The sequence below is a fragment of the Thalassophryne amazonica genome, chromosome 2 (genome assembly GCF_902500255.1).
Source record: "Thalassophryne amazonica chromosome 2, fThaAma1.1, whole genome shotgun sequence".
Taxonomy (NCBI): Eukaryota; Metazoa; Chordata; class Actinopteri; order Batrachoidiformes; family Batrachoididae; genus Thalassophryne; species Thalassophryne amazonica.
Genome location: NC_047104.1, coordinates 38397378 through 38420952, shown reverse-complemented (window position 1 = coordinate 38420952; position 23575 = coordinate 38397378). Strand labels below are relative to the sequence as shown.

At 42.7% G+C, this 23575-nt stretch overlaps 1 protein-coding gene across 1 annotated transcript; it reads right to left on the bottom strand.

Moving 5' to 3' along the window:
• Positions 1-729: 729 nt before the first annotated feature.
• On the bottom strand, positions 730-21923 carry LOC117503549 (EMILIN-1-like). The gene is made up of 3 exons (XM_034162812.1): positions 21872-21923; positions 12048-12182; positions 730-2202 (listed from the first exon to the last, which is right to left on the bottom strand). The coding sequence occupies exons 1-3, from the start codon at positions 21921-21923 to the stop codon at positions 1880-1882; spliced, it is 510 nt and encodes a 169-aa protein (XP_034018703.1). The 3' UTR covers positions 730-1879.
• Positions 21924-23575: the final 1652 nt, after the last annotated feature.

Here is a 23575-nt window from a genome sequence, read left to right as displayed (position 1 = left end):
AGATGAGGCGTGCGCTGGTGTGCTGACACAATGACTTGTGCTCAAAACGAGCATTTACGCGGAACACGAGCTTGCAAAAGAGCGATTTTGCAGACATTAACGGACGAGCACAAAGTTAAAAGTTGGATCACGGTGTCAAAATGACTGTAAAGTCACAGAAGAAATAAAGCCAGTGAGAAGCACAGAGGCGACTGTCCAGGAACCAGTGGTTCGGTTCTAGCTGGTCTGGTGCATTTAACGACTCTGGAACACATGTGAACAGCAGCCTGGCGCACGACGCACACTGGCCGGACAGTGGCGGCGCCAGGAAATTTTTGTTGGAGGGGCTCCACAAAATGTCGTCGAAATGAACAATATATAGTAAATTGCTTTATAAATACCAAGGTATATGTTTTAGTCACCCGTGCTCCTCTAAAATGTGGTATTAATGCACACACACATACTTAGAATGATTGCAAGTTCAGTAAACTTGCACATAGGTGTAAATACAGATAAGTGAGTGGCCGTAACAAATATTTAGGAAACCTAAATTTTTGGAGTATGGAGTTAAATTTGTCTCATTAATACTTGCAAATGCACAGAGGGTGATTTACAAATATCCTTTGATTTGTACACGTGCTTTGTGATCCACAAACACAAATTTCTGATTTGTAACTTGTGTGTGGGTTTTTACAAATAAATGTTTATTGGCAAAACTGAAAATTCTGTTTGTGAAGGGTGATTCAGCATTGGTGGATCACCGAACACACACATTCATCACTTTGCTCAGTTACGCAATATTGAGACATTCTCAGTGCAAAACTGCAGTTGAGATCCACCAATATGTCAATCACTATTCACAGTATTGGCAGAATTAATGGGGGGGGCTTGGCTCATTATTGGGTGTGGTCAAGCCCCCCCCTTTGCACCTCCACTGCGGCCGGATTGTGTGACAACATCTTGAATGGATGCTGTGAATTGAAAACCCACACTTTAAAGGGACCAAGTGTGGGAGGGCTGGAGGTTTGGACCAAACCCATGCCTAAACGTATACTAAAGTTGTGTTACATGACTCTTATGCAGTGACATGAGCCATTCGAGGCTGGACGGGGCTCAAATGACAGGTCGGTCGTGGCTCACAAGAGGCTGATACCAAGTACATGTGAGGTACAGAGAGGCACATAGAGGCGCCTTAGTAGCGGATATGTGACAGTTTAAAACGTGGCTCATTCTTTGAATAATCGCTGACACCCATGTGTGGTTCATTATTCATGGCTTATTATTCAGTGGGACCGAGGCTTAATTGAAATAGCCCAGTGGGATTAGGAGTTGGACTATAGATCTGAGTTCAATTCCCGGGCAGGCTACCTGTCTGTGTCCTTGGACAAGACACTTCATCTGCATTGTCCCAGTCCACCCAGCTGTAAATGGTTGGGAAGTAACCTGTGATGGACTGACATCCTGTCCATGGTGAGCTGTAGACTCTCATCTGCTTCACACGACAGCATCCAGGGATAAGGACCAATACCAATGGGCCTCAGGCCTGTATAGGACTTATTTCTTTTATAACAAGGTGTTTACACAAATAATTTATGGGGTCGGAGGGGGGTTGGTGTGAAGAACACATCAGATGATTAGGTAGAATGTGGAGGCAAGACTGCTCAAGAAAAAATGTCATTGTTATAATCTATCAAATAAGGTCTGCAGGAAGTGACATAATACTTCATGGCGTTGAGACTGTTTAGGTTCTCTGGCCTTGTCTTTTTGACTTCTCAGACGTTACAAGCACTGACTGGAGTTCTTGAAGTGCACCGATCGACCTGCTTGTGTTTTCTGTGTGGCCTCTAACATTTACAGAGTCACTGCAGGTCATCATGACAGCTTTTGACCTTTTTGTGAATCACATGTGTTCATAGAGTAGCATCCCATTGAAGATGGTGAGGGGTTCCACAGAATGGGCCAGTTTGCCCATTACAAGGTCAATGCAAACAGAATCTCGAGCCTGCAGAGGCAGAATGATGTTGAAAACAGCCAGAGACCCCGGGGTTGTCTTCGCCTCAGCAACAGGGTTGTTCTCCAAACCCTCAGGCTGATAGCCACCTGAGTCCACTCGTGCCATGCCGTAGTTAGACTTTGATAAAACTGCCTCAATCTTCTCATTCTTGTGGCCTGTCAAGATAGCACTGAAGAAGTAGCGTCCATCTAAAGGAGCGGTGAAAATTCCTGAGGATGACAGAGTCACAATCAATGCTTAGATCAATAGACAATAGGATTCAAGGTCTGCAAGGTAAGATTTCAGTTATAATAATCATTACTGTGTTTTCAGGACTATATGTTGTGCTTCTTTTTTTTTCTTTTGGTTGATCTTGCAACTCAAGCTGACTTATATATAAAAAACGTAGCGTGTTGCTCGTGGGGATCCAGTGGCTCTAGATTGGGTTGTGTTTATAAAGTAGGTAACTGACATTTTTGTGGTAAGGGTGGTAATAAATTAAGCAAAGCTTGTATAATGAGTTGGAATGGCATGTGAGTCCAGAATGTTTTTTAGAACCTTAGACCTCAACAATTTTTAGAAGAACTCAACCACTTTATTTCCTGTTAATTATGTCATTTTTTAATGTTAATTTACTGTCTTAATGTATATATAAATTGTTTAGGTTTTTGTTATCATATATATTATTATTATTATTATTTTATTTCTACTTCTATTTTGTCATTTTATTTTTTAAATGGGCCAAGTGGAAATAAGTGTTTTCACTTGTGTCATCCATGTGTTTTTAACATATTACTATTATATTATGAACTTACATTGAATCTTGAAAATCACCACACTCACACTTTTAATGTAAAGATGACTTACCGCCCCTTCTGGAATGGTGTGTGAATCAAAAAAGTAGTTAGCAACATCCATTGTGTAGCTAGCGGGAACATCTTTTCAATCAGGACCTGGGACCTTCATCCCGCTACATCGTGACCGTAGGACCTTTGTGGCCGGGATGGCAGTGGGATCGAACCCCAGATGGCTCACACTAAAGACTGTTCCTCTGCCAGGTCAGCCAAAGGGGAATTCCCCCTTAGCCAAGCTAGCGGGAACGTCTTTTCAATCAGGACCCGGGACCTTCATCCCACTACATATCTCCCCACCATTTTTGACTTCGTCCCGAAGGTGCATTTAAGCATGTTCTATGACTACGCACATCCTGCTGACAACGCCAATTGTGACTGTAGGATCTTTGTGGCCGGGATGGTGGTGGGATCGAACCCCAGACGGTTCACACTAAAGACTGTTCCTCTACCAGGTCAGCCAAAGGGGAATTCCCCCTTAGCCAAGCTAGCGGGAACATCTTTTCAATCAGGACCCGGGACCTTCGCCAATTGTGACCGTAGGACCTTTGTGGCTACAATTTTAATGTTTTTACAGTGTTCATCCTTGACCCAAAATACATAAGCATACCAAATGACATATATCAGCTGTCCACAGCTGCAGTAAGCAGGTGCTTTTAATTTGACAAAGACAGTGGCTGAAGATATTAAAACTACTAAACATTTCCCTCATGGTACCAACATGAAACTTAACTTACTCAAGATAAGAGCAACATCAGCCATATCTAAACTGACTAAACCAGTTCAGCTACAAAAACACAATAAATCAATAGCATTACCAACACTGTTTAACAAACCACAAAACATTTAAAACCTCAAAACCCTGAGCTCCCATGGTCCATTGCAGCACATCTTTTGTTTATTGGTTAGATAAAATTGCTAATTTCTTCTGCTCTCAGTTACCATTTACAAATCCACTTTCAAACTATACCTGCAACCCTATTGTTACTCACATACTGAATATCTGGAATCGGAGGTCATGTCATTTTACAGATCGACTGTTTTCTGCTCCAGTGTCATATAATCATGTTTGTCCCTTCCTTGAGGGTCATTCCATGTCAGATCAACAAATATTTGAGGGGCTTCACGCACTTTGTTTCAGATTTTCTTTAAATTTTAATCAAATATTCCCAGACTATTCAGAACAACAAATCTGAAGTTTGAGGCCTGTAGGCCAAGTAGTTTCTGAGATATGGCCAATTTAGTGTGCATGGGGTCTGCCGTTTTTTAGGCAGAAATTATGGCTGTCATTTCTGGAGCCATGTTCAAGGTAGAATATCTCAGCAAATTATGGACTTAGAGGCCTGAAATGTTCTGTGGCAGTTGTCATGGACACCCAGACTTGGACTATAGCCTCGTGGGCAGTAAATAAAACTCTTCAAACTGATTCCCTTTTGAAGGTATTGATATCTACTTTATGTGTTATAAATATAGCCTTCTTTATGAAACTCCTTCCTGGTTAATTTAAGCATCCAATTATGGCTAATTTGTGCGCTCGCAAATGTATTTCTAGTGCTGAAATGACAATTTCATTTTAACTGTGTGCACACACTGCATTCATATGATTCATGGCACACCCAGAATGCTTGCACATAGATCTGCCAGGGGGATTCCCCAAGGTTTCCACAGTTACTAGGCTTATATCCACCTGCATGATGAGCAATGCAGTGAATGGGGTACTGCATGTCTGGACATGTTCAAAGCTGCTGCTGTCAGTCTGGTTGGAGTAAGAATGGCTGCACATCTTCCTCCCTGTTCTATTTGGTCTGATGAAAGTGAATGTCATCACACTTATTTCTGCAGGTGAATATTTTGATTATCTACATTTCAAATTTCTTTAAACAGACCAGTAAACACTGAATGCAGTTTTTCTGTTGGTATTGATCAGTCTTGTCAGAGTCATGTAATGCTTTGGAATAACACTTTTCCATTTCATGGTTTCTTGTAGGAAATGGTTTATTTTGTGTGGAAAAATGATGAAAAAAACAATAAAAAGACTTTGATTAAAAAAATTGCTAATTTCTCCAAAAAATATTTGTCCTATCAAGTTTCTGTTTTCGTTCATCCTTGACAATAAAACCAGAATACAATGATTTGTAAATCCTCTTCAACCTATATTCAATTGAATACACCACAAAGAGAAGATATTTAATGTTCAAACTGATAAACTTCATTGTTTTTGTGCAAATATTTGCTCATTTTGAAATGGATGCCTGCAACATGTTTCAAAAAACCTGGGACAGTGGTATGTTTACCACGGTGTTACATCACCTTTCCTTCTAACAACACTCAATAAGCGTTTGGGAACTGAGGACACTAATTGTTGAAGCTTTGTAGGTGGAATTCTTTTCCATTCTTGCTTGATGTACGACTTCAGTAGTTCAACAGTCTGGGGTCTCCGTTGTCGTATTTTGCGCTTCATAATGCGCCACACATTTTCAATGGGCGACAGGTCTGGACTGCAGGCAGGCCAGTCTAGTACCTGCACTGTTTTACTATGAAGCCACACTGTTGTAACACGTGCAGAATGTGGCTTGGCATTGTCTTGCTGAAATAAGCAGGGACGTCCCTGAAAAAGACGTTGCTTGGATGGCAGCATGTGTTGCTCCAAAACCTGGATGTACCTTTCAGCATTGATGGTGCCATCACAGATGTGTAAGTTGCCCATGCCATGGTCACTAACACACCCCCATACATCACAGATGCTGGCTTTTGAACTTTGCACTGGTAGCAATCTGGATGGTCTTTTTCCTCTTTTGTCCAGAGGACACGACATCCATGATTTCCAAAAACAATTTGAAATGTGGACTCATTAGACCACAGCACAGTTTTCCACTCTGCGTCTGTCCATTTCAAATGAGCTCAGGCCCAGAAAGGCGGCACCGTTTCTGTATGTTGTTGATGTATGGCTTTCGCTTTGCATGGTAGAGTTTTAACTTGCACTTGTAGATGTAGCGACAAACTGTTAACTGACAATGGTTTTCTGAAGTGTTCCTGAGCCCATGCGGTAAGATCCTTTACACAATGATGTTGGTTTTTAATGCAGTGCTGCCTGAGGGATCGAAGGTCACGGGCATTCAGTGTTGGTTTTCAGCTTTGCCGCTTATGTGTAGAAAGTTCTCCAGATTCTCTGAATCTTCTGATTATATTATGGACTGTAGATGATGGAATCCCTAAATTCCTTGCAATTGATAGTTGAGAAACATTGTTCTTAAACTGTTGGACTATTTTTTCACACAGTTGTTCTCAAAATGGTGATCCTCACCCCATCTTTGCTTGTGAATGGCTGAGACTTTTGGGGATGCTCCTTTTATACCCAATCATGACACTCACCTGTTTCCAGACAGGTGTTCTTTGAGCATTTATCAACCTTCCCAGTCTTTTGTTGCCCCATCCCAAATTTTTGAAACGTGTTGCAGGCATCCATTTCAAAATGAGCAAATATTTTCACAAAAACAACAAAGTTGATCAGTTTAAACATTAAATATCTTGTCTTTGTGGTGTATTCAATTGAATATAAGTTGAAGAGGATTTTCAAATCATTGTATTCTGTTTTTATTTTCATTTTACACAACATCCCAACTTCAATGGAATTGGGGTTGTATCAGCTCTCTCTGGTTTTTGCGTGATCGAAGCCATACACACACACATACAGAGGCCACTTGGCTATTATAATATAGACACTGCATTACTATTTATGGCTAAGTGACAAACTGATACGGCATGATGGCAGGTGAAAGCAAAAAGTGTCTGACCTTATTTTATCCCACGGAAACGAAGCATGAGAGGTGTCATGGGGAGTTGTACGGAACCTTCTTGCGCATGCGTGAATTATTTTCTTGTCTGCAGAGCACATCAGACGTGAGCAGATATGTATTGCACCTTTGTCAGATTTCCATGGCGGAATGACTTGAGAACATTCACAAGCCGAAATGACCAAGTGATGACAGAATATGGACTTTGGTTGTGGGTGGTCATTGTGTCACAATACAAGAGCTTGCGGAGAATGTAGGGATTAGTACAAGTTTGGTAAATTCCATTTTAACGGACAATCTGGGCATGCGGAGAGTGTCAGCAATGAAGCAGCTGATGGTGGATGAGGAGCAACTGCCTCTGGAAGTCCTGCATCTGCTCATTTTGCTCAGCTGATTCAGGTTTTCCTGGCCAAACACAACACTGCTGTTATTCCCTACTCTCTCACACACACTTCTCCCAGTGATTCTGCCTTTTATAGAAGCATTTTTGAAAGTCCTCCTTCAGCACGGTGTCCGGCTGGGCTGTCGCATTCCTCATGAAGTCTTCTCGTGACTCAAATCGAGTCCCTTTTTACTGTCATTTTAAATAGCCAAAAATCTGAGAAAGCCACATCAGCAGAGTAGGAAGTCTGAACGAATTACAGGAGTGATGCTTTGGCCAAAAAAGAAAAAAAAAACATGAATGAACCAACCACATACCCAAATCCTCTGTCAAAATTCTCTGCTTCAAGTTGTGTTATACGTATTAAAATCCAACGGTGGCACAGTACATGTCTGTACTCTTTGGCTTGATGCTCACATCTGGCGTGCTCTGCGGACATGAAAAAATTCATGCATGCCCAAGGAGGTTCCCTACACCTCCTCACCAAATGGCACCTTGTATGCTTTATTTGTTTCCATGTGATAAAATAAGGTTGCATACTTTGTGCATGCACCTCATGTACTGATCTGAATGGGTATTGTCTGAAATCTTGTTTTCGGGACTATATGTTGTTTTTAATTTGTCTGGCTGGTCCTGCAACTCAGTGACTTGCATATCAAAAATACTGCATTACCATCAATGGTCACAAGATGGCATAATATACACAAAGCTGCTACTGTATATCTGAATGAGGCATTGTCTGGTCCACACTCCAGAGCAAAGATGGCAGTAATGCACCATTAAGCTGGATCCCAACCTACTGCGTGCTGGGTAATCGGGAGAGTCGGGAGTTTTCCCGGTGGGCTGGTCCAACCTGGGGCCGTTGTGAGGGAGTGTTAATATATGCATACATATATGACCACCACTAACTGTTAGGCTACACAGCAAGACACTTGGGCTGCTGTATCTTAAAGAGAAGACATTAAGTGTTATAAATGTTTTACAATCACGAAAATAACTTAAGACTGCTTCCTTTGCAATGCTGTTATCTTTTCCAAAGCCTAAGGTAGGGACATACCATTACATGTTTAACACCCCTATGCATTCATTACAGTTAGTTCAGTCCAATCAAGCCCTGTGCGCCCAGATGGGACTTGCGCTACGAGCAAGTATAGGAAGAGTGGCCCGTGAGTGAAAAGATGGACAGAAAAAAGCCAGGTGGAGCTGAAAAGGCTAGATTAAGAAAAGAAAGGCTTTGGAGGAAGATGCTGCCAAGTGTGCAAAGCTCACAGATATTTTTTCAAGAAGACAGAGCGAAGAGGGAAATGGTAAATAGGGCTACGTGCCTGTTGATGCAACATTTGTAGTACAGTACCACCTCTTCCAGCTTCTTACAGACTTCACTGACGATATTTTCAATCATTGTACTTGGCTCCAGCTCAAACTGTGCGACAAAACCGCAGGGTTTAAACGTTCAGAGCGCACGATTCATGTTCTTACACTGTACGTTCAAAAACCACACGTTGGGAAGCAAAACCTAACTTTTTTTTTTTTCTTTTTCTTTTTTTCTGCGCTGTTGAAGCAGCGCTACATGTGTCTACGCGCTGATTACGTCGCGCACTGTGCATGTGCAAACACCGGCGAGAGCAGTGATCTCATGTAAAGTCTTGTGTTTTTTTTTTTTTGTTTTTTTTTTTTGCGTTCCCTCACAATAACCTAATATCATATTAAAGTTCATGCCTGTCAGCGTGCACAGTGAGTGGAATCAGGTGGGGGGAGACTGAATGCATATGCGCGCACACACACACACACACACACACACACACACACACACACACACACACACACACACACACACACACACAGCAGACAGCAAGGTGATTCACAAGAGGATGGAAAAAAGAAAACAAACATAACAGGTGCTTCTACTTACACTGTTGTATAAATAAACTATATTTCATATCGTAAATCCTGTTGTTGTCTGCTGTGTGTGTGTGCGCGTGCGCGCACGCATATGCGTTCAGTCTCCCCCCACCTGATTCCACTCACTGTGCGCGCTGATAGGCATGAACTTTAATATGATATTAGGTTATTGCGAGGGAACGCAATTAAAAAAAAAAACAAGACTTTACATGAGATCATTGTTTGCTCTCTCCGGTGTTTGCACATGCACAGTGCGCGAGGTAATCAGCGCGTAGACGCTTGTAGCGCTGCTTCAACAGCGCGGAACCCTCGCGAGTCACGAAGGCCGACCAAAATATCAAGCAGGTTTGATTTTCATCTGACCATATGATTCCCCATCGGGAGGTGGTCGTCAGATGTTAAACGCAGCTCGTTACTCTGTGTAGACTGCACGATGCAGGAAGCTGAAACTCGGTGCGATCCAAAAAATTCTGGCATGAGTGAAAAATCGGCTGAAAAAGGGCCAAAACTCGCAGTGTAAACCCACCTTAACTTTTTCTTTCTATTATAAGCCAACCAATTTTCACAGTCAGTCAGCACATAAATGCTAGATTTAAATGCCCCAGCAGAACTCTTATTATCTCTGTGCAGTTTGTGGGCCCGTTGGATATGAAACTCCCGGGCTGAAAAATGTTCCCAGCACGCCCCTGATCCCAACCATTGAAAAACAACAAGAAGAAGAAGAAAGTCTGAATGAGGAGGATGTTTGGGGTCTTAGAGAATGAGTGGAATTAATAAATCATGCTCTCAAACTGAAACGCCACACTCTTGAATAAAGAGAGGGATTAACCTTCATACTACTTAGCACTCAACTTGTTTGCACTTTGTGGAAGATCTACAGGACAATGAGGAAGATGGCTAGGCTAAAGTAAATGTAGCCACAATGTTTTAAAAAATGTATAATTAATCAAAGGTTTGTGTACATTCACCAACTTAAATGTGCATGGGTTTAGCTTTGTTTTAACATTTTCCTCTGTTCAGTGGTGATGAGATGTACTTTACTCTTGGATTCTTTGTGCCTTATACAATAACATTAATAAGCCCAGTAGCTTCTGCTCACTAATGTGGTGTTTGCGTTAGAACTAAATAATGCATCAATTGAACATATTTTGCTTCTTCTTTTTGCATGAAGCAGAACCACCATCAAAAATTAGGTGACATATATATGTTTTTCCAACTGATGATGCATTTTTGGACAGATACGACTAATATTCCCGTGTGACATATGGTCCAGAAGATATGGAAATTTAAAGGCATAGTTTTCAGAAGGTTTCCGTCAAGTCTGGTTCATAATTTGCCATAACTCTAGTGTTAATTTTGTCAGACAAGATAAGCACAAATATCTTCCTCATAACAAAAATGAGACAATGAAACTATGTCAGTGTTTTAAAATGCTCAGTCTAAAATAACATGCATTATTGTTGCTGAAAAAGACAAGACTAAAATGTCTTGCATAAAACTAAAATAAAATATCTCTCTATTTTCGTCAACAAGCTCTTAAGCTTTGAAAATCTTTCCAAAATGTGTTGCATTCAGCAGAGTTTGCATTTATGCTGCCCTGTGGCAAAATCGTCAAGGCTGGACACAACATATACGAGGTATGTTAGAAAACTATCCGACCTTTTCATTTTTGCAAAAACTATATGGATTTGAATCATGTGCGCTTGCATCAGCCGAGCTTGAACCTTTGTGTGCATGCGTGAGTTTTTTCACGCCTGTTGGTTGCGTCATTTGCCTGTGAGCACGCTTTGAGTGAGCAGTGGTCCACCCACCTCGTCGGATTTTTATTGTGAGGAAAATGTCTGAACGATTTGGAGCTTTGCTGCATCAAATTTTCCAGAAACTGTGAGAGACAGCCAGGTGGAAACCATTCAGAAGATTCAGACGGCTTTCAGGGACGATTCTATGGGGATCACACAGATTAAGGAGTGTTACAACTGGTTTAAAGATGGCGCACAATGGCGGAGGGCACGCAGCGCTCCGAGCGGCTATCAGCAGGCTGAAACGACTAGATCATTTCCAAACTGAACGCTGTGTTGATCCGGGACGTCGTCTGACTGCTACAGAAATGGCAGAAGAGGTGGACATACCACTTTTTCGGCACATTCCACTGTTACAGGAGTTTTTGTCATGGAAAGAGGAGCAGAGGAATTCGCCACGGAGCCGCTAATGGTGCGGGACAAAAGCACCTCCATGTTGTAACATGTCCAGCTCTTGCACCATTCGGAAGATTCAGACGGCTTTCGGTGGCTTTTCAGTCGTGTGACTATCCGAGAAATTGTGGACGACACTGGACCACTGCTCACTCAAAGCATGCTCACAGGCGAATGACGCAACCGACAGGCATGAAAAAAATCATGCATGCGCACAAAGGTTCAATCTTGGCTGATGCAAGCGCACATGATTCAAATCCATATAGTTTTTGCAAAAAATAAAAAGGTCGGATAGTTTTCTAACAGATCTTGTAAAATGTACCACGGGCGTGTTTAAGAGTGCAATCAAAACGTTCAAAAATCAGTTTTTAAAATGCCCTTGTCTCTGTTTTGTTTGATTCTGATTGCTGCATCTGCTCCTAAGTCTCCTGTGTGCAGGAGGGGGGCAGCGGGTCATCCTGTCATGTGTTTGAGCATCGATCTATAAAGGCCACTAGAGTGGACACCAGCATCCAGAAAGTTAACTAACATTTTTCTTACAAACTAGGAACCTAAAACCTGAAACAAACACAACAGACTGTGTTTAAGAAGACAACGGGCACAAATTACATTACACATCAGGGGATTAGTGAAGAAATAAATAATTAATAAACATGCTTTCCCTAATAATTAATAAACCCTTTCCATCCGACACCAATGACAAACATTTAATGTAAAAGAGTTTATAATTACACTCTGTCTCACAGTGTTAAAGTGTCTGATTGGCTCTCTGATGCTCAGGTTTAAGTTACTGTGTGTTAGTTTACATTTACACTCTTTCTCACGGTGTTAAAGTGTCTGATCGGGTGATAAAATTAACACGACAAGTCTGTGCATCTGCTCTGGTCAATGAGCGCAGCTGAAGATCAGATACTGTTTTCCGTGTGCAACATGTTTTTTCTTTGATGTGCTCACCTGTTCTTCGGTCATAGAATTCTCCTTCATTGACAAAGACCTTATCAAATATAATGGTTCCAGCCTTCTCCATGGCAACTGTGAGGGCAGCAGAAAATGATAATCTGGGTACATGAGCATCTGCACCGGGCAGACCTGGTGGCAAAAAACAAACAAACAAATTTTAGGCCTATATTTATTAATGTATCAAGTCCAAAGTAAGGACTCAATAGACAAAAGGCTGATTTCAGATGACATTCATAGCATAACAGGCTTTGACATTAAGTATTTCCATGTGTCCTACATTAAAAAAGGAACTCATACAGCAGGTGGATCTGTTGGACTACAAATATAAAAAATGGGGTTTGATGCAGTTGTATGATTCGTGCTAGCTGTCTTCTTGGATAAGACACTTTGCTCCACTCCACCCAGCTGTAATGGGTACCATTCTTTACTGGAGAAGTACCCTTCAGATGGACTGGTGTCCCATCCAGAGGCAGTCATAGACGCTCATCTGCTTTAGGCTATGATATCTCTCTGGATAAGCACCAGCCCAGTCAGTCTTGAGGAAATACTGAATCAACTCAGCAATGATATGGCACATTAATTAAATTATAACAGTCAAAGTTAATATAAAAAAAAAAACTAGTAGTCTGTCTATATCTGTGGGTACACTAGACATGAATCCATCTTGACTAGAATTTGCTTGCTGTTACATGTCCACAGAAATTGTGTGATGTGGTCTATATTAGGTTTACAATAGTTGATCAACAGATGTTAGTAGTCCCGAATGAGTTGTTAAATGGAGCTTCAAGTAATAATGCAGGGGAGGTGACGGTCTAGTGGTTAAGTATCGGGCTTGAGACCGGAAGATCCTTGGTTCAAATCCCAGCCTGACCGGAAAATCACTAAGGGCCCTTAGGCAAGGTCCTTAATCCCCTACATGCTCTCGGTGTGTAGTGAGCACATTGTATGACAGCACCATGACATTGCAGTCAATGTGAAGCATTATTGTAAAGCGTTTTGAGTGTCTGATGTAGATGGAAAAACACTATATAAATGCAGTCCATTTAAAGCTTTAGTAAAGCAATTGCCTGGGAAGCATGTTGAAGTGTTGCAGGGCTTACTACTGATGGCAAATCCCATTTTCTAAGGGATGCTACAAGCTGGCACCCTATCAGCAATTTCTTATGTATGTTTTTGTCCATCAGTGGAACATCCTAAAGATTCCTGAAGACATCCAGGTTTGTATTGTCCTTTATGTAAATATCTGAGTATTATATGAGTAAAGCGACGCGCAGCCACGCGAAACTCGCTCATGGTGCAGGGAGTCCCAAACAGGAAGTGCCAAATTTTGAGTCCACAGTGAAACAGGAAATGTCAAATACTTCCTGGATCAAGACGTCCTGGATTGACAGACGAGATCTCATGGATTCTCACGGGAATACAGTGGCAAGTTCACACTGAAACAGGAAGTGCCAAATGTTGAGTGCACAGTGAAACAGGAAATGTGAATTGTTGAGTACTTCCTGGATTCTATGAGATGAGATCTCAAGGGATATCGCGGGAATTGAGTGGCAAGTTGAGACTGAAACAGGAAATGCCAAATTTTGAGTCCACAGTGAAAAAGGAAATGTCAAATGTTGAACACTTCCTGGCATGGGTGGAACTAGAGCAGAGGCCAGAGTTGCACTGCACTCCCCTGAAATCTGATTGGATACAGATGACTGACATGTCACGGCACCGCATGCCTGGTTGAGAAGAGCTGCATTTTGAAATTGGTGACACATATTGACTTAGTAGAAGAAGAAAAATGTCTGACTTAGATTTTAATTGAACACGTCATTTGAACCATGGACTAATAATGACACCAAAGTTATATTGGTGAGTAAACGGCCTAGCGACGTATACATTTGTGTCAAAAGTTTACATACCCTAGCAGAAGTTTATTTATTTATTTATTTATTTATTTTGGCCATTTTTCAGAGAAATGAATGACAACACAAAAACTTTTTTCCACTCATGGTTAGTGGTTGGGTGAAGCCATTTATTGTCAAACAACTGTGTTTTCTCTTTTTAAATCATAATGACAACATAAACTGCCCAAATGACCCTGATCAAAAGTTTACATACTCCTTTTCTTAATACTGTGTATTGCCCCCTTTAACATAATTGACAGCTTGGAGTCTTTTGTGGTCTTTGTGGACGAGGCTCTCTGATGGTGAAGCTGCTACTGAATATGTTTCGGACTTTATTTACATCAATTACAAAGAAATACAAACAATATGGCACTCTGTGGTAAATCTGCATGGAGTAGACAGTTCTCAAAAACTGAATGTGCAAGAAGTAGAAGAGTGAGGAAAGCCACCAAGACACCCAAACAACCCAGGAGAAGTTATGGGCTTATGTGGCTGTGATTGGAGAAATTGTGCACAGTGCAAACTTTGCATTTTGCATCACTACTCTTAGCTTCATAGTGGAGTAGAGCAGAGAAGGATTTCTTTCACCAAAACAGATCAAATCCAGGCTTGCATCTCAGATGTACCTTCTGGCAGTTTGTAGCTAAACTTTCAGGTCGTCTTTTTAAGAAAATCCTCCTCTATACCACTTCATCATGAAGATGGATAACTGGTGATACACAGTTATACCTTTGATCAGGTTCATTTGGGTAGTCTCTGTTGTCATTATGATTCAAAAAGCGTAAACACTGTTGTTTGCCAATAAATGGCTTCACTCGACCATTAACCATGAGTAGAAAAAGTTGGGATGGGACAGGGCCCTAAAAGTAATAGATTTGTGCTTTATCTTAACAAGCTATGGCACACGGTCTATGTTGGCATAGACCAGGGGTTCCAACGCCATTTATGATTTGCACACCCTGTGTAATCTGAGTGCAAAATACAGAAACAGGTTGTGTTTATTCTCTTAATTACTAAAAAAATAGTGTTTTGTAGCTTTGTTGATACAGCTGTGACTCTTGAATTGCTAAGATTCACATTACTTGTAAAAATGCATCTAGACTTTCTTTCTTTTTTTTTTTTTTTGAACTTTTATTAAAACTGAACATTACTTGACATGAAACCACACTCGTTTAGGACAATTAATTCCAACTTGGTGAAAATTCACAATGAGCAAGAAACATTAAAGAGAGAGCGAGAAAAAAAGGATAACAGATGACTACTTTCTTAAATAAATGTCCCTCTTTAAACTCAGGATAGTTGTAATTCTTCCATACAATTTACAGACTTTAATCTTTGGATCCATTGATCCAAAGTAGGCGAATGCGGCTTCAACCAATTAGCTGTGATCACTTTGTGGGCAACCACTAGTAAAATGTTAAAATATGTATTACTTTCCTTTTCCCAAGCATCATTTGTTTGACCACTTAATATTATTCGATGAGCCTCAAATGGTACATTTAAATTTAGGATTTTCTTAATTTTTTTTATTTACATTATCCCAAAAAATCTTTGCCTTTGGACATTCCCAGAAAATGTGAGAAGTCACCCAGCTGTTCACAGTTTCGCCAACAGAGGGCGCTTATGTCATTGTTAAATTTGGCTACAATGGTAGGCGTCCTAAAAAATCTCATTCTTAACTTCCAACTAAACTCTCTCCAATTTGGGCTGTTGAGACATCTGTGCCACTCCCCACATGAATTCTCCCAGTCTATGTCCTCAATGATTGTATTAAGGTCTAACTCCCATTTATTTTTTTTTATGTCCAATGTATTTTCCTCTTGTTCTGTATGAATAATTTTATATAAAGAAATGATCTTTTTCAATTCCTTTTTATCTTCCACAACCTCTAAGCATTATTGCTTAAAATCTGTTGGCTGTGTTATGGATAAGACGCGGATTGAGGAGCGGTCCAGTATCTGACTGAACCCAGCATGAAATAATCAGAAGCAGTTCCAAAAAGAAAACACATTTATTTTTCTCCCTTTGTGCTATACATGAAATACTAAATAATTAAAGTTCTGGTGAGGTGAAAAGGCGGCGCGCTCTCTCAGCGTCTCAACAGTCCGAACGTTCAGGACTCAGGAGTTCCGCCAACACCGTCCCATCAAACCCCAGGAGACACCCCCACAACCCAGGAACCCCACCCCAGCCCAACACGGCCGGTCGGCCCCACAGTCAACCTCCCCCCCAGAGGACCATCCCATCAAACCCCGGGGGGAAACAGGAGGAAACAAAAACCCCAAACCCCCAGGGATTTCCAAAAACCACCCCAGGAGCAAACAAAAACTACAGAAAGCCCCATTGACCTCCCCAGCACCCCGAAAGACCCTCCAGGTCCGTCGGGAAACATGTCGTGGCAATCGGCACAGGACTACTAAGCCGGAGAAGCCAATAGGAAAAACGCAACCCAGCTCCACCCCCAAGGGCAGGGGAAAACCGGCAAGACGGCCGGTGTCGACCCCCCCGACTATACTCCAGCCTACCGGGAGGGGTGGGCAGCGGAAAAGGCGTACGGCACTGATCGGCCCCACCGATATCCCCACTGCCCGACACCTCAGCAATGCCAATGGCGAACGGTCAGAGGCACGCTGAGGCTGGAGAGGAACCGGGAAACAACTAAATCTAAGAAAAGAGCCCTGGACCCCCCCCCCAGGTGCAGAGGTCCTCATGGGAATGCCCAGCAACCAACCTGCACCACCCCACAACACCAAAGACGAACGGCCAGAAGTGTGTGAGGCTGGGGTTAGGGGACAGGGAAATAAAAACCAACAAAATAAAACGACCCATTCCGCTAACAAAAATTAAATAACTATAAACAATAAAAAAAAAACACACGCTTACCTGAGTCCAAACGAACTCCGACCAGCCAGCCTGTTCACCCCACCAGAACTACCTCAAGTGCTATACACAAAACCTGGTTTACAAAAACTCCCATTTATATCCCACAAAAATGTCCATAAAACACCTGGAGCCATATTACGATGCTGTCTCCTGACGCTCGTTTGACCGGGGCAATATGGCTATTCTGACCCTTCCAAGTTGCATTGGCTCGTCCACTAGAGTAGCTAGAGGTCCCGTCGGAGGAGTCTCAGAGGAACGAAGAAGAGGCGGTCCGGACTTGTGTCGGGGAAAACCCCGAGACAAAACACCCCGCTCGGACACTCGCCCTCTCTCTCGTCCACGCTCCCTAATCCGATCGTCTAGACGAATAACCAAGGATATTAACTCATCTAAATCCTTCGGTTCGTCACGGACGGCTAGCTCGTCTTTCAGGGAGTCATTCAACCCGTCTACAAAACACCCCCCTCAAAGCAGCAGCATTCCAACCAGACTGAGCGGAAAAGACTCGAAAATCCACAGAATAATCAGCTGCGCTTCGTCGCCCCTGTCGGAGGTTCAGCAATCATTGAACCACGGTATTTGTTTTCATTGGATGATCAAAAAACAAACGAAGTTCACGGGAAAATTCGTCAAAGGATTCTAGCAGTGATGATTTATTGCTCCACAACGCCGTGACCCACGCCAGGGCGTCACCTCGCAACAGATTAATAACATATGCAACTCGGCTACTCAGAGGAGAAAGACGCCGGTCGCTGAGCAAAAACCAAAGAACACTGCATCAAAAACGGCACAAGCCTCCACATTTCCCGAATAGGGCTCCGGATGACATATAACCAGTTCAGGAGCCGAATCTCCAGACGGCGAATTTATCTGCACCGGGCTCGATGGAACCGGAGCTGCAATCACAGGAAGCGGAACAGCCTGAGCTACAAGCTCCGTAACAACGGGCGTCTGTCTGTTTAATTTGAATCGAAAGGTGCTGCACTTGCTCCCAAATCATCTCCAGGTGCTTCTGGACTTTCTCCTGAAAGGAACTGCTTACTGCCGCTGGGTCCATATTGGTTTGGCCGGAGAATTCTGTTATGGATAAGACGCGGATTGAGGAGCGGTCCAGTATCTGACTGAACCCAGCATGAAATAATCAGAAGCAGTTCCAAAAGAAAACACATTATTTTTCTCCCTTTGTGCTATACATGAAATACTAAATAATTAAAGTTCTGGTGAGGTGAAAAGGCGGTGCGCGCTCTCAGCGTCTCAACAGTCGGAGTCCGAACGTTCAGGGCTCAGGAGTTCCGCCAACACCCCCCCCCCCCCCCAGGTGACTTTCCCAGACTGTACTCTGCGAAGGAGGAACAGAACAGAGATGAGATTATTCAACACTTATTACTATGAAATATTGTTTAGAGGCAAACTTATCAGCTACACGTTTAGGTCTGATTTCAAACTTAGTTCAAAGAGGCTGCTGCTCACAGCTAGTGGAGGATCATTAATCCACACGCCACTGCCCGTGAGGAGCACACCAAACAATTTCCACCAATAATTACTTATAGCTGCGTATAAACGCCAATCTACATTCACGGATAAACTTTTCAGAATATTCACCTCTGTCGTGTGCTGACAACGTTTGCCTCTCACCCTTGTCCTCCTTCACAGGCGCAATGTCAGACTCTGAAACGGCCCTCAGCGTCCCCAACACGGTCGTCACAAAGGTCGTATTCTCCGGCAATGTTATCCAATTCACTGCTGGTTAAATGTAGTTCCTCATCACTACATTGGTACCAGCTGGAAGTCCTCAGATCTGCACGTGAACATCACAGGTGTCGTGGATTGGTCCTGATAGAGAGCCGCACGAGGAATGCAACAGGTGCAGCCCAATCATTGTAACAGAGGAAAGAGACTCTTCTGCAGCACATTTTCCTCAGAGAACAGGCCCCAAATCATCTGGGGAAGGAAAATAAACACAAAACAACCCAACCTTGTCCAGCCAGACCCCCCCAACACACAACAGGCTGTTCCCTAACTTTATCAAATTCTTTATGTTTCTCCAAGTAATGTCTTGGTTTGAAAGAATTGAAATAGGTCATAGGTCACTGTTAGGTAATTGGAATTCACTTTGAATTTTGGAGAAAGATTTAAGGTTTGTACCAATGAATAATTGATTTATTGTAGACAGGACCCTTATCTGCCCACCTTTTAAACCACCATCCAGCCTCATAGGTAGAAAATCTGTCATATTTGCTATTTTAGTAGCTCTAGATAAACTAAGAGGTAATTTTCAAATTGTTTCAGAATATTTTCCCAAACACTAATTGTAAACTTGACCCACTCCTTTTGAATTTTCAGTTTTTGTTGTTGTTTTGTGTCCATAAATATCAACGCTGATTACTGGTTCTAATCTGGCAGTGAGCATTGCTCTAACTGCAGCCATCTTGTGTGCTTATCCATCCTGATCCATGTGACCAAAGCTTTAAGCTGGGTCACCAATAGTAGCTCTTAAGATTTGGAAGGGGGCTAATCCACCTTTTGCCTTTAGCGGAGTTCAGAACTTTAAGTCTCATCTAGGCCGTTTGTTTTGCCAAATAAATTTGGATATCAGCCTATCCTACATGGTGCTGCTAGGAACTGTAACTGGAAGGGAATGAAAAAGAAAAAGAAACCATGGCAAACATTCCTTCTTATGCTGCATTTACGATGACAAGTTTATGAATGCCACGAAGTATGCATTCTTGGCTGCTGATCATGAATGTGATGATTTGAGGCAGAGGTGTCAGGTGTCCTCAGGAACTGCTGCAACCTGTTACCATGCGTTATGATTAATGGCACGTGTTGCTAGCGAATTATCAGGAACCATTATGCACGGTCAAGAATAATGTTCCGCTCTGTTCCGCGCTATTGCGTGTAACAGCGCATCGTTACGTTCTGTCACATTGTGAATGAGGAACATTGTCTCCACACACACACACACACACACACACACACACACACACACCACACACACCAACACCACACACACACAACACACACACACACACACACACACACACACCCCATAGTCACCTACCAGCTGCTGAACAATTCAGATAGCTCACTTTGCTCCTCAAAATCTAGATTAATTCCACGGCAGAAGACTTGCATGCTTAGCTGTGGCCATGGAGTGGCACAGAGAGGAGGAGGTACAGAGAGAGCCAGATGTGTGGCTCCATGCAGCGCTCGTTGCACTCGTTTTCCCCAAACATCAGGGACAGCAGCAGCAGGTGGAACACCTGCAGGAGCGCGCTGATGAGCATTGGAACGAGACTTTAGCCAACTTGGCGTCACTGTCCTTCTTCGCATTACTGCAGCAATGAAACTGAATGCGGTGCAGCAGGGTTTAATGGTGCGCACGTCAGAGAAGAACGTTGTCACACCAAGCTAACTCTAGAGTATTCATTTCAACAAACATATTTTATTTCTATATGGAAATGTTACAACAAAGGATGAATGACACTGATTGCTGTATTTTTTTGTGTGTTACAGCTTTACACATTTCATTAAATGAGATGAAGCCAACTCTCATTCTGTTCACTGTCTGTCATAGCTAGATTACAGCACATCTAGTGAGGACAGAAACAGTAAAGAGCCTTATAAACAGCAGGCAGCACCAGAAGCTGTTACTTCAGTCATCCGGTCATCATGTGGCAGCCAGCGGACCCACAACCTCAAAGTCAAGTAAGAAGCCACATATAGGAGAGTCAAGGGGAGCAGTTTGAAATGAGGTCTCGTTGCTCTGGATCGTCAAGTCTTCCAGGTCATCCGCAAGCGTTTGCAGCACTCAAAGCGCGAGTCAAAGCTGGGGCTGCACAAGCACAGTTGGCTATGCAGAAGAGGACTAGCTGAGGCAATGAAACAACAGGCTGAAATTCAAGCTCAACTACACATCCTAAAGGTAAAGAAAGAAGCAGCAGCTGCAGCGAGCAGAAGCGGATATTCTCGAGGCAGCACTCAGTATGAAGAACAGCAACCTCTCTGCCAAGGATCGCTGTCCGACAACTCTGTGGACCCCAGACAAAGGGTTTCAGAATTACATTGACAGTCAAGTCTTCCTGCCAGACAACCAAATGTTAACACAACCTCCAATACTAACATAAACCCCATTCACCAAGATGAAATCCCAAATGCTGACGCTCAGCCAATCCCCCCTTGATGATGTCAAGCTGAAAACACAACAACAACAAAGTCCTGTAGCTTACAACCACACGTCAACACCCGAGCCTCGCTCTGTCTATCCAGCAGCAAACTACCAATACCAGCCATTCAGTTCATCTCCATTTAACGCTCAGCAAACATCCAACAGCAATGATGTAGCTAAATATTTGATGAGACGTGAACTTGTGACAGGAACAATGCAGAAATTTGATGACGACCCACAAAACTATCGTGGATGGAAATTCTCATTTCTGAACATCACCAAAGACCTATCTTTGTCACCCAGAGAAGAACTAGATCTCCTTTTGAAATGGCTAGGACCAAAGTCAACAGAACAAGCAAAGAGAATCAGTGCAGCTCAAATCAACAACTTCACTGCAGCTCTCCAAATGGTTTGGCAGCACCTAGAAGAAACATATGGTGCACCAGAGGTAATAGAACATGCCCTCTTTAAGAAAATGAGGACTTTCCCAGAATCACCTCTAGAGACAATGTTAAACTAAGAGAGCTAGGGGACCTCTTACTTGAACTTGAACTAGCAAAAGCAGAGGGTTATTCTCCTGGGCTTGCCTTTCTAGATACTGCTCATGGAGTTAATCCCATAGTAGAGAAGTTGCCTTATTCCCTACAAGAAAAGTGGATCTCACACGCTTCTCAATACAAAGTAAATTATAGGGTCACCTTCCCACCTTTTTCTACTTTTTCTAGATTTGTGCAAGAGCAGGCACGCATAAGAAACAATCCCAGCTTCTCTTTTCTATCAGCAGCCCAACCCAAGATTGAGAAATCATTTAAAAACAGAGCTCGCCCTACAATATCAGTGAATAAGAGCGATATAGCACAGGGAACAGTATTTACCGATGGAGATGGAGATCCCGATAAGCAATGTCCTCTCCATAAAAAGCCCCATCCCCTCAAAAAATGTCGCGGTTTTGGCAACAAGCCTCTTGAAGAGAGAAAAGCATATTTGAAAGAGAAAGGCATTTGCTTCAAGTGTTGTGCCTCAATAAAACACCAAGCCAAGAACTGTCCAATCAAAGTTACATGCAAAGAATGTCAGAGTGAAAGACACAATACCGCTCTGCATCCCGGCCCTCCTCCATCACCTGACATCACAGCGTCAACAGAGATGGAGCAGCACGGCGGGGCCCGAGCCAAGTCCTCCACCACAAGTCTCTGCTACCACAATGTGCACTGAGGTATGTGGGGAACAGCGCAGTCCTAGGTCCTGTGCCAAGATCTGCCTAGCTAAAGTTTATCCAGCAGGCCAATGAGAAAAGGCAGTAAACTTATATGCTGTTATGGATGAGCAGAGTAATCAGTCTCTTGCTCGCTCAGACTTTTTTGACATTTTCAGAGTTAATGGAGGCACAGAGGTTTATACTTTAAAGACATGCTCTGGTGTCATGGAAGTGAGTGGGAGGAGAGCTAAAGACTTTATCATTGAGTCCATGGATGGCCACATTAGAGTGCCACTGCCTCCTATGCTAGAGTGTGACATGATCCCAGATGATCGCTCAGAGATACCCTCTCCTTGAAGTCGTCCAACACCACCCACATTTAAATGCGCTTCACGCACAAAATCCATCCTGTTCGATCCAAATGCAAAAATTCTGCTGCTACTCGGCAGAGACATCCTGAGGCTGCACAAAGTGAGAGAGCAATACAATGGTCCCAACAATGCACCATTTGCCAGTGTCTCGACCTTGGTTGGGTCATTGTGGTGATGTATGTGTAAGTGGCGCTCACAAACCAGTTGCTGTAAGGCATACAAAACTAACACCTTGCTCAATGGTCATCCATCCTATTTCAGTCCCTGCACTAATGTCCTGCAAGTAAAAGAGAAAAAAGTGAAACAAGTTACGAATGTGGCTCAAAACTGCACAGATACTTACCAAACAAGAAAAACAGACAATCATGGGACACCATCTTCATTAAACAAGAGAATGATGAGAGGTTGGCACCCTCTCACAAGATGCACAGTTTCTTACTATAATGCAAAATGAAATGTGCCAAGATGAGACAAACAGCTGGACTGCACCCCTTCCCTTTGTTACACCCAGACAATGCTTACCAAACAACAGAGAACAACTTTAAAGAGACTTTACACACTCCAACGGAGTCTTCACAAAAAACCTGATATGAGAGAACACTTTGTGCAATTCATGCAGAAAATCCTAGATAACCAGCAAGCTGAAATTGCACCCCCCTTACAGCCTGATGAAGAGCGTTGGTACCTCCCTATGTTTAGGGTGTACCACCCACAAAACCTAATCAGATCCATGTGGTTTTTCATTCAAGTGCCAAACATGAGGGCATATTGCTCATTGATGTCCTCTTAAGCGGCCCAGATTTTACAATGCCTTGCTCGGGGTCCTCATGAGATTCCGTAGAGAGCCTTTGCAATAACCGCAGACGTGGAGAAAATGTTCTACTGTTTCACAGTGAGGGAAGATCATCACAATTTCCTGCGATTCCTTTTGGCACAAAGACAATGACATCTCAAAGGAGATCATTGAGTAACGCATGAAAGTTTCATGTGTTTGGAAAATCTGCCATCTC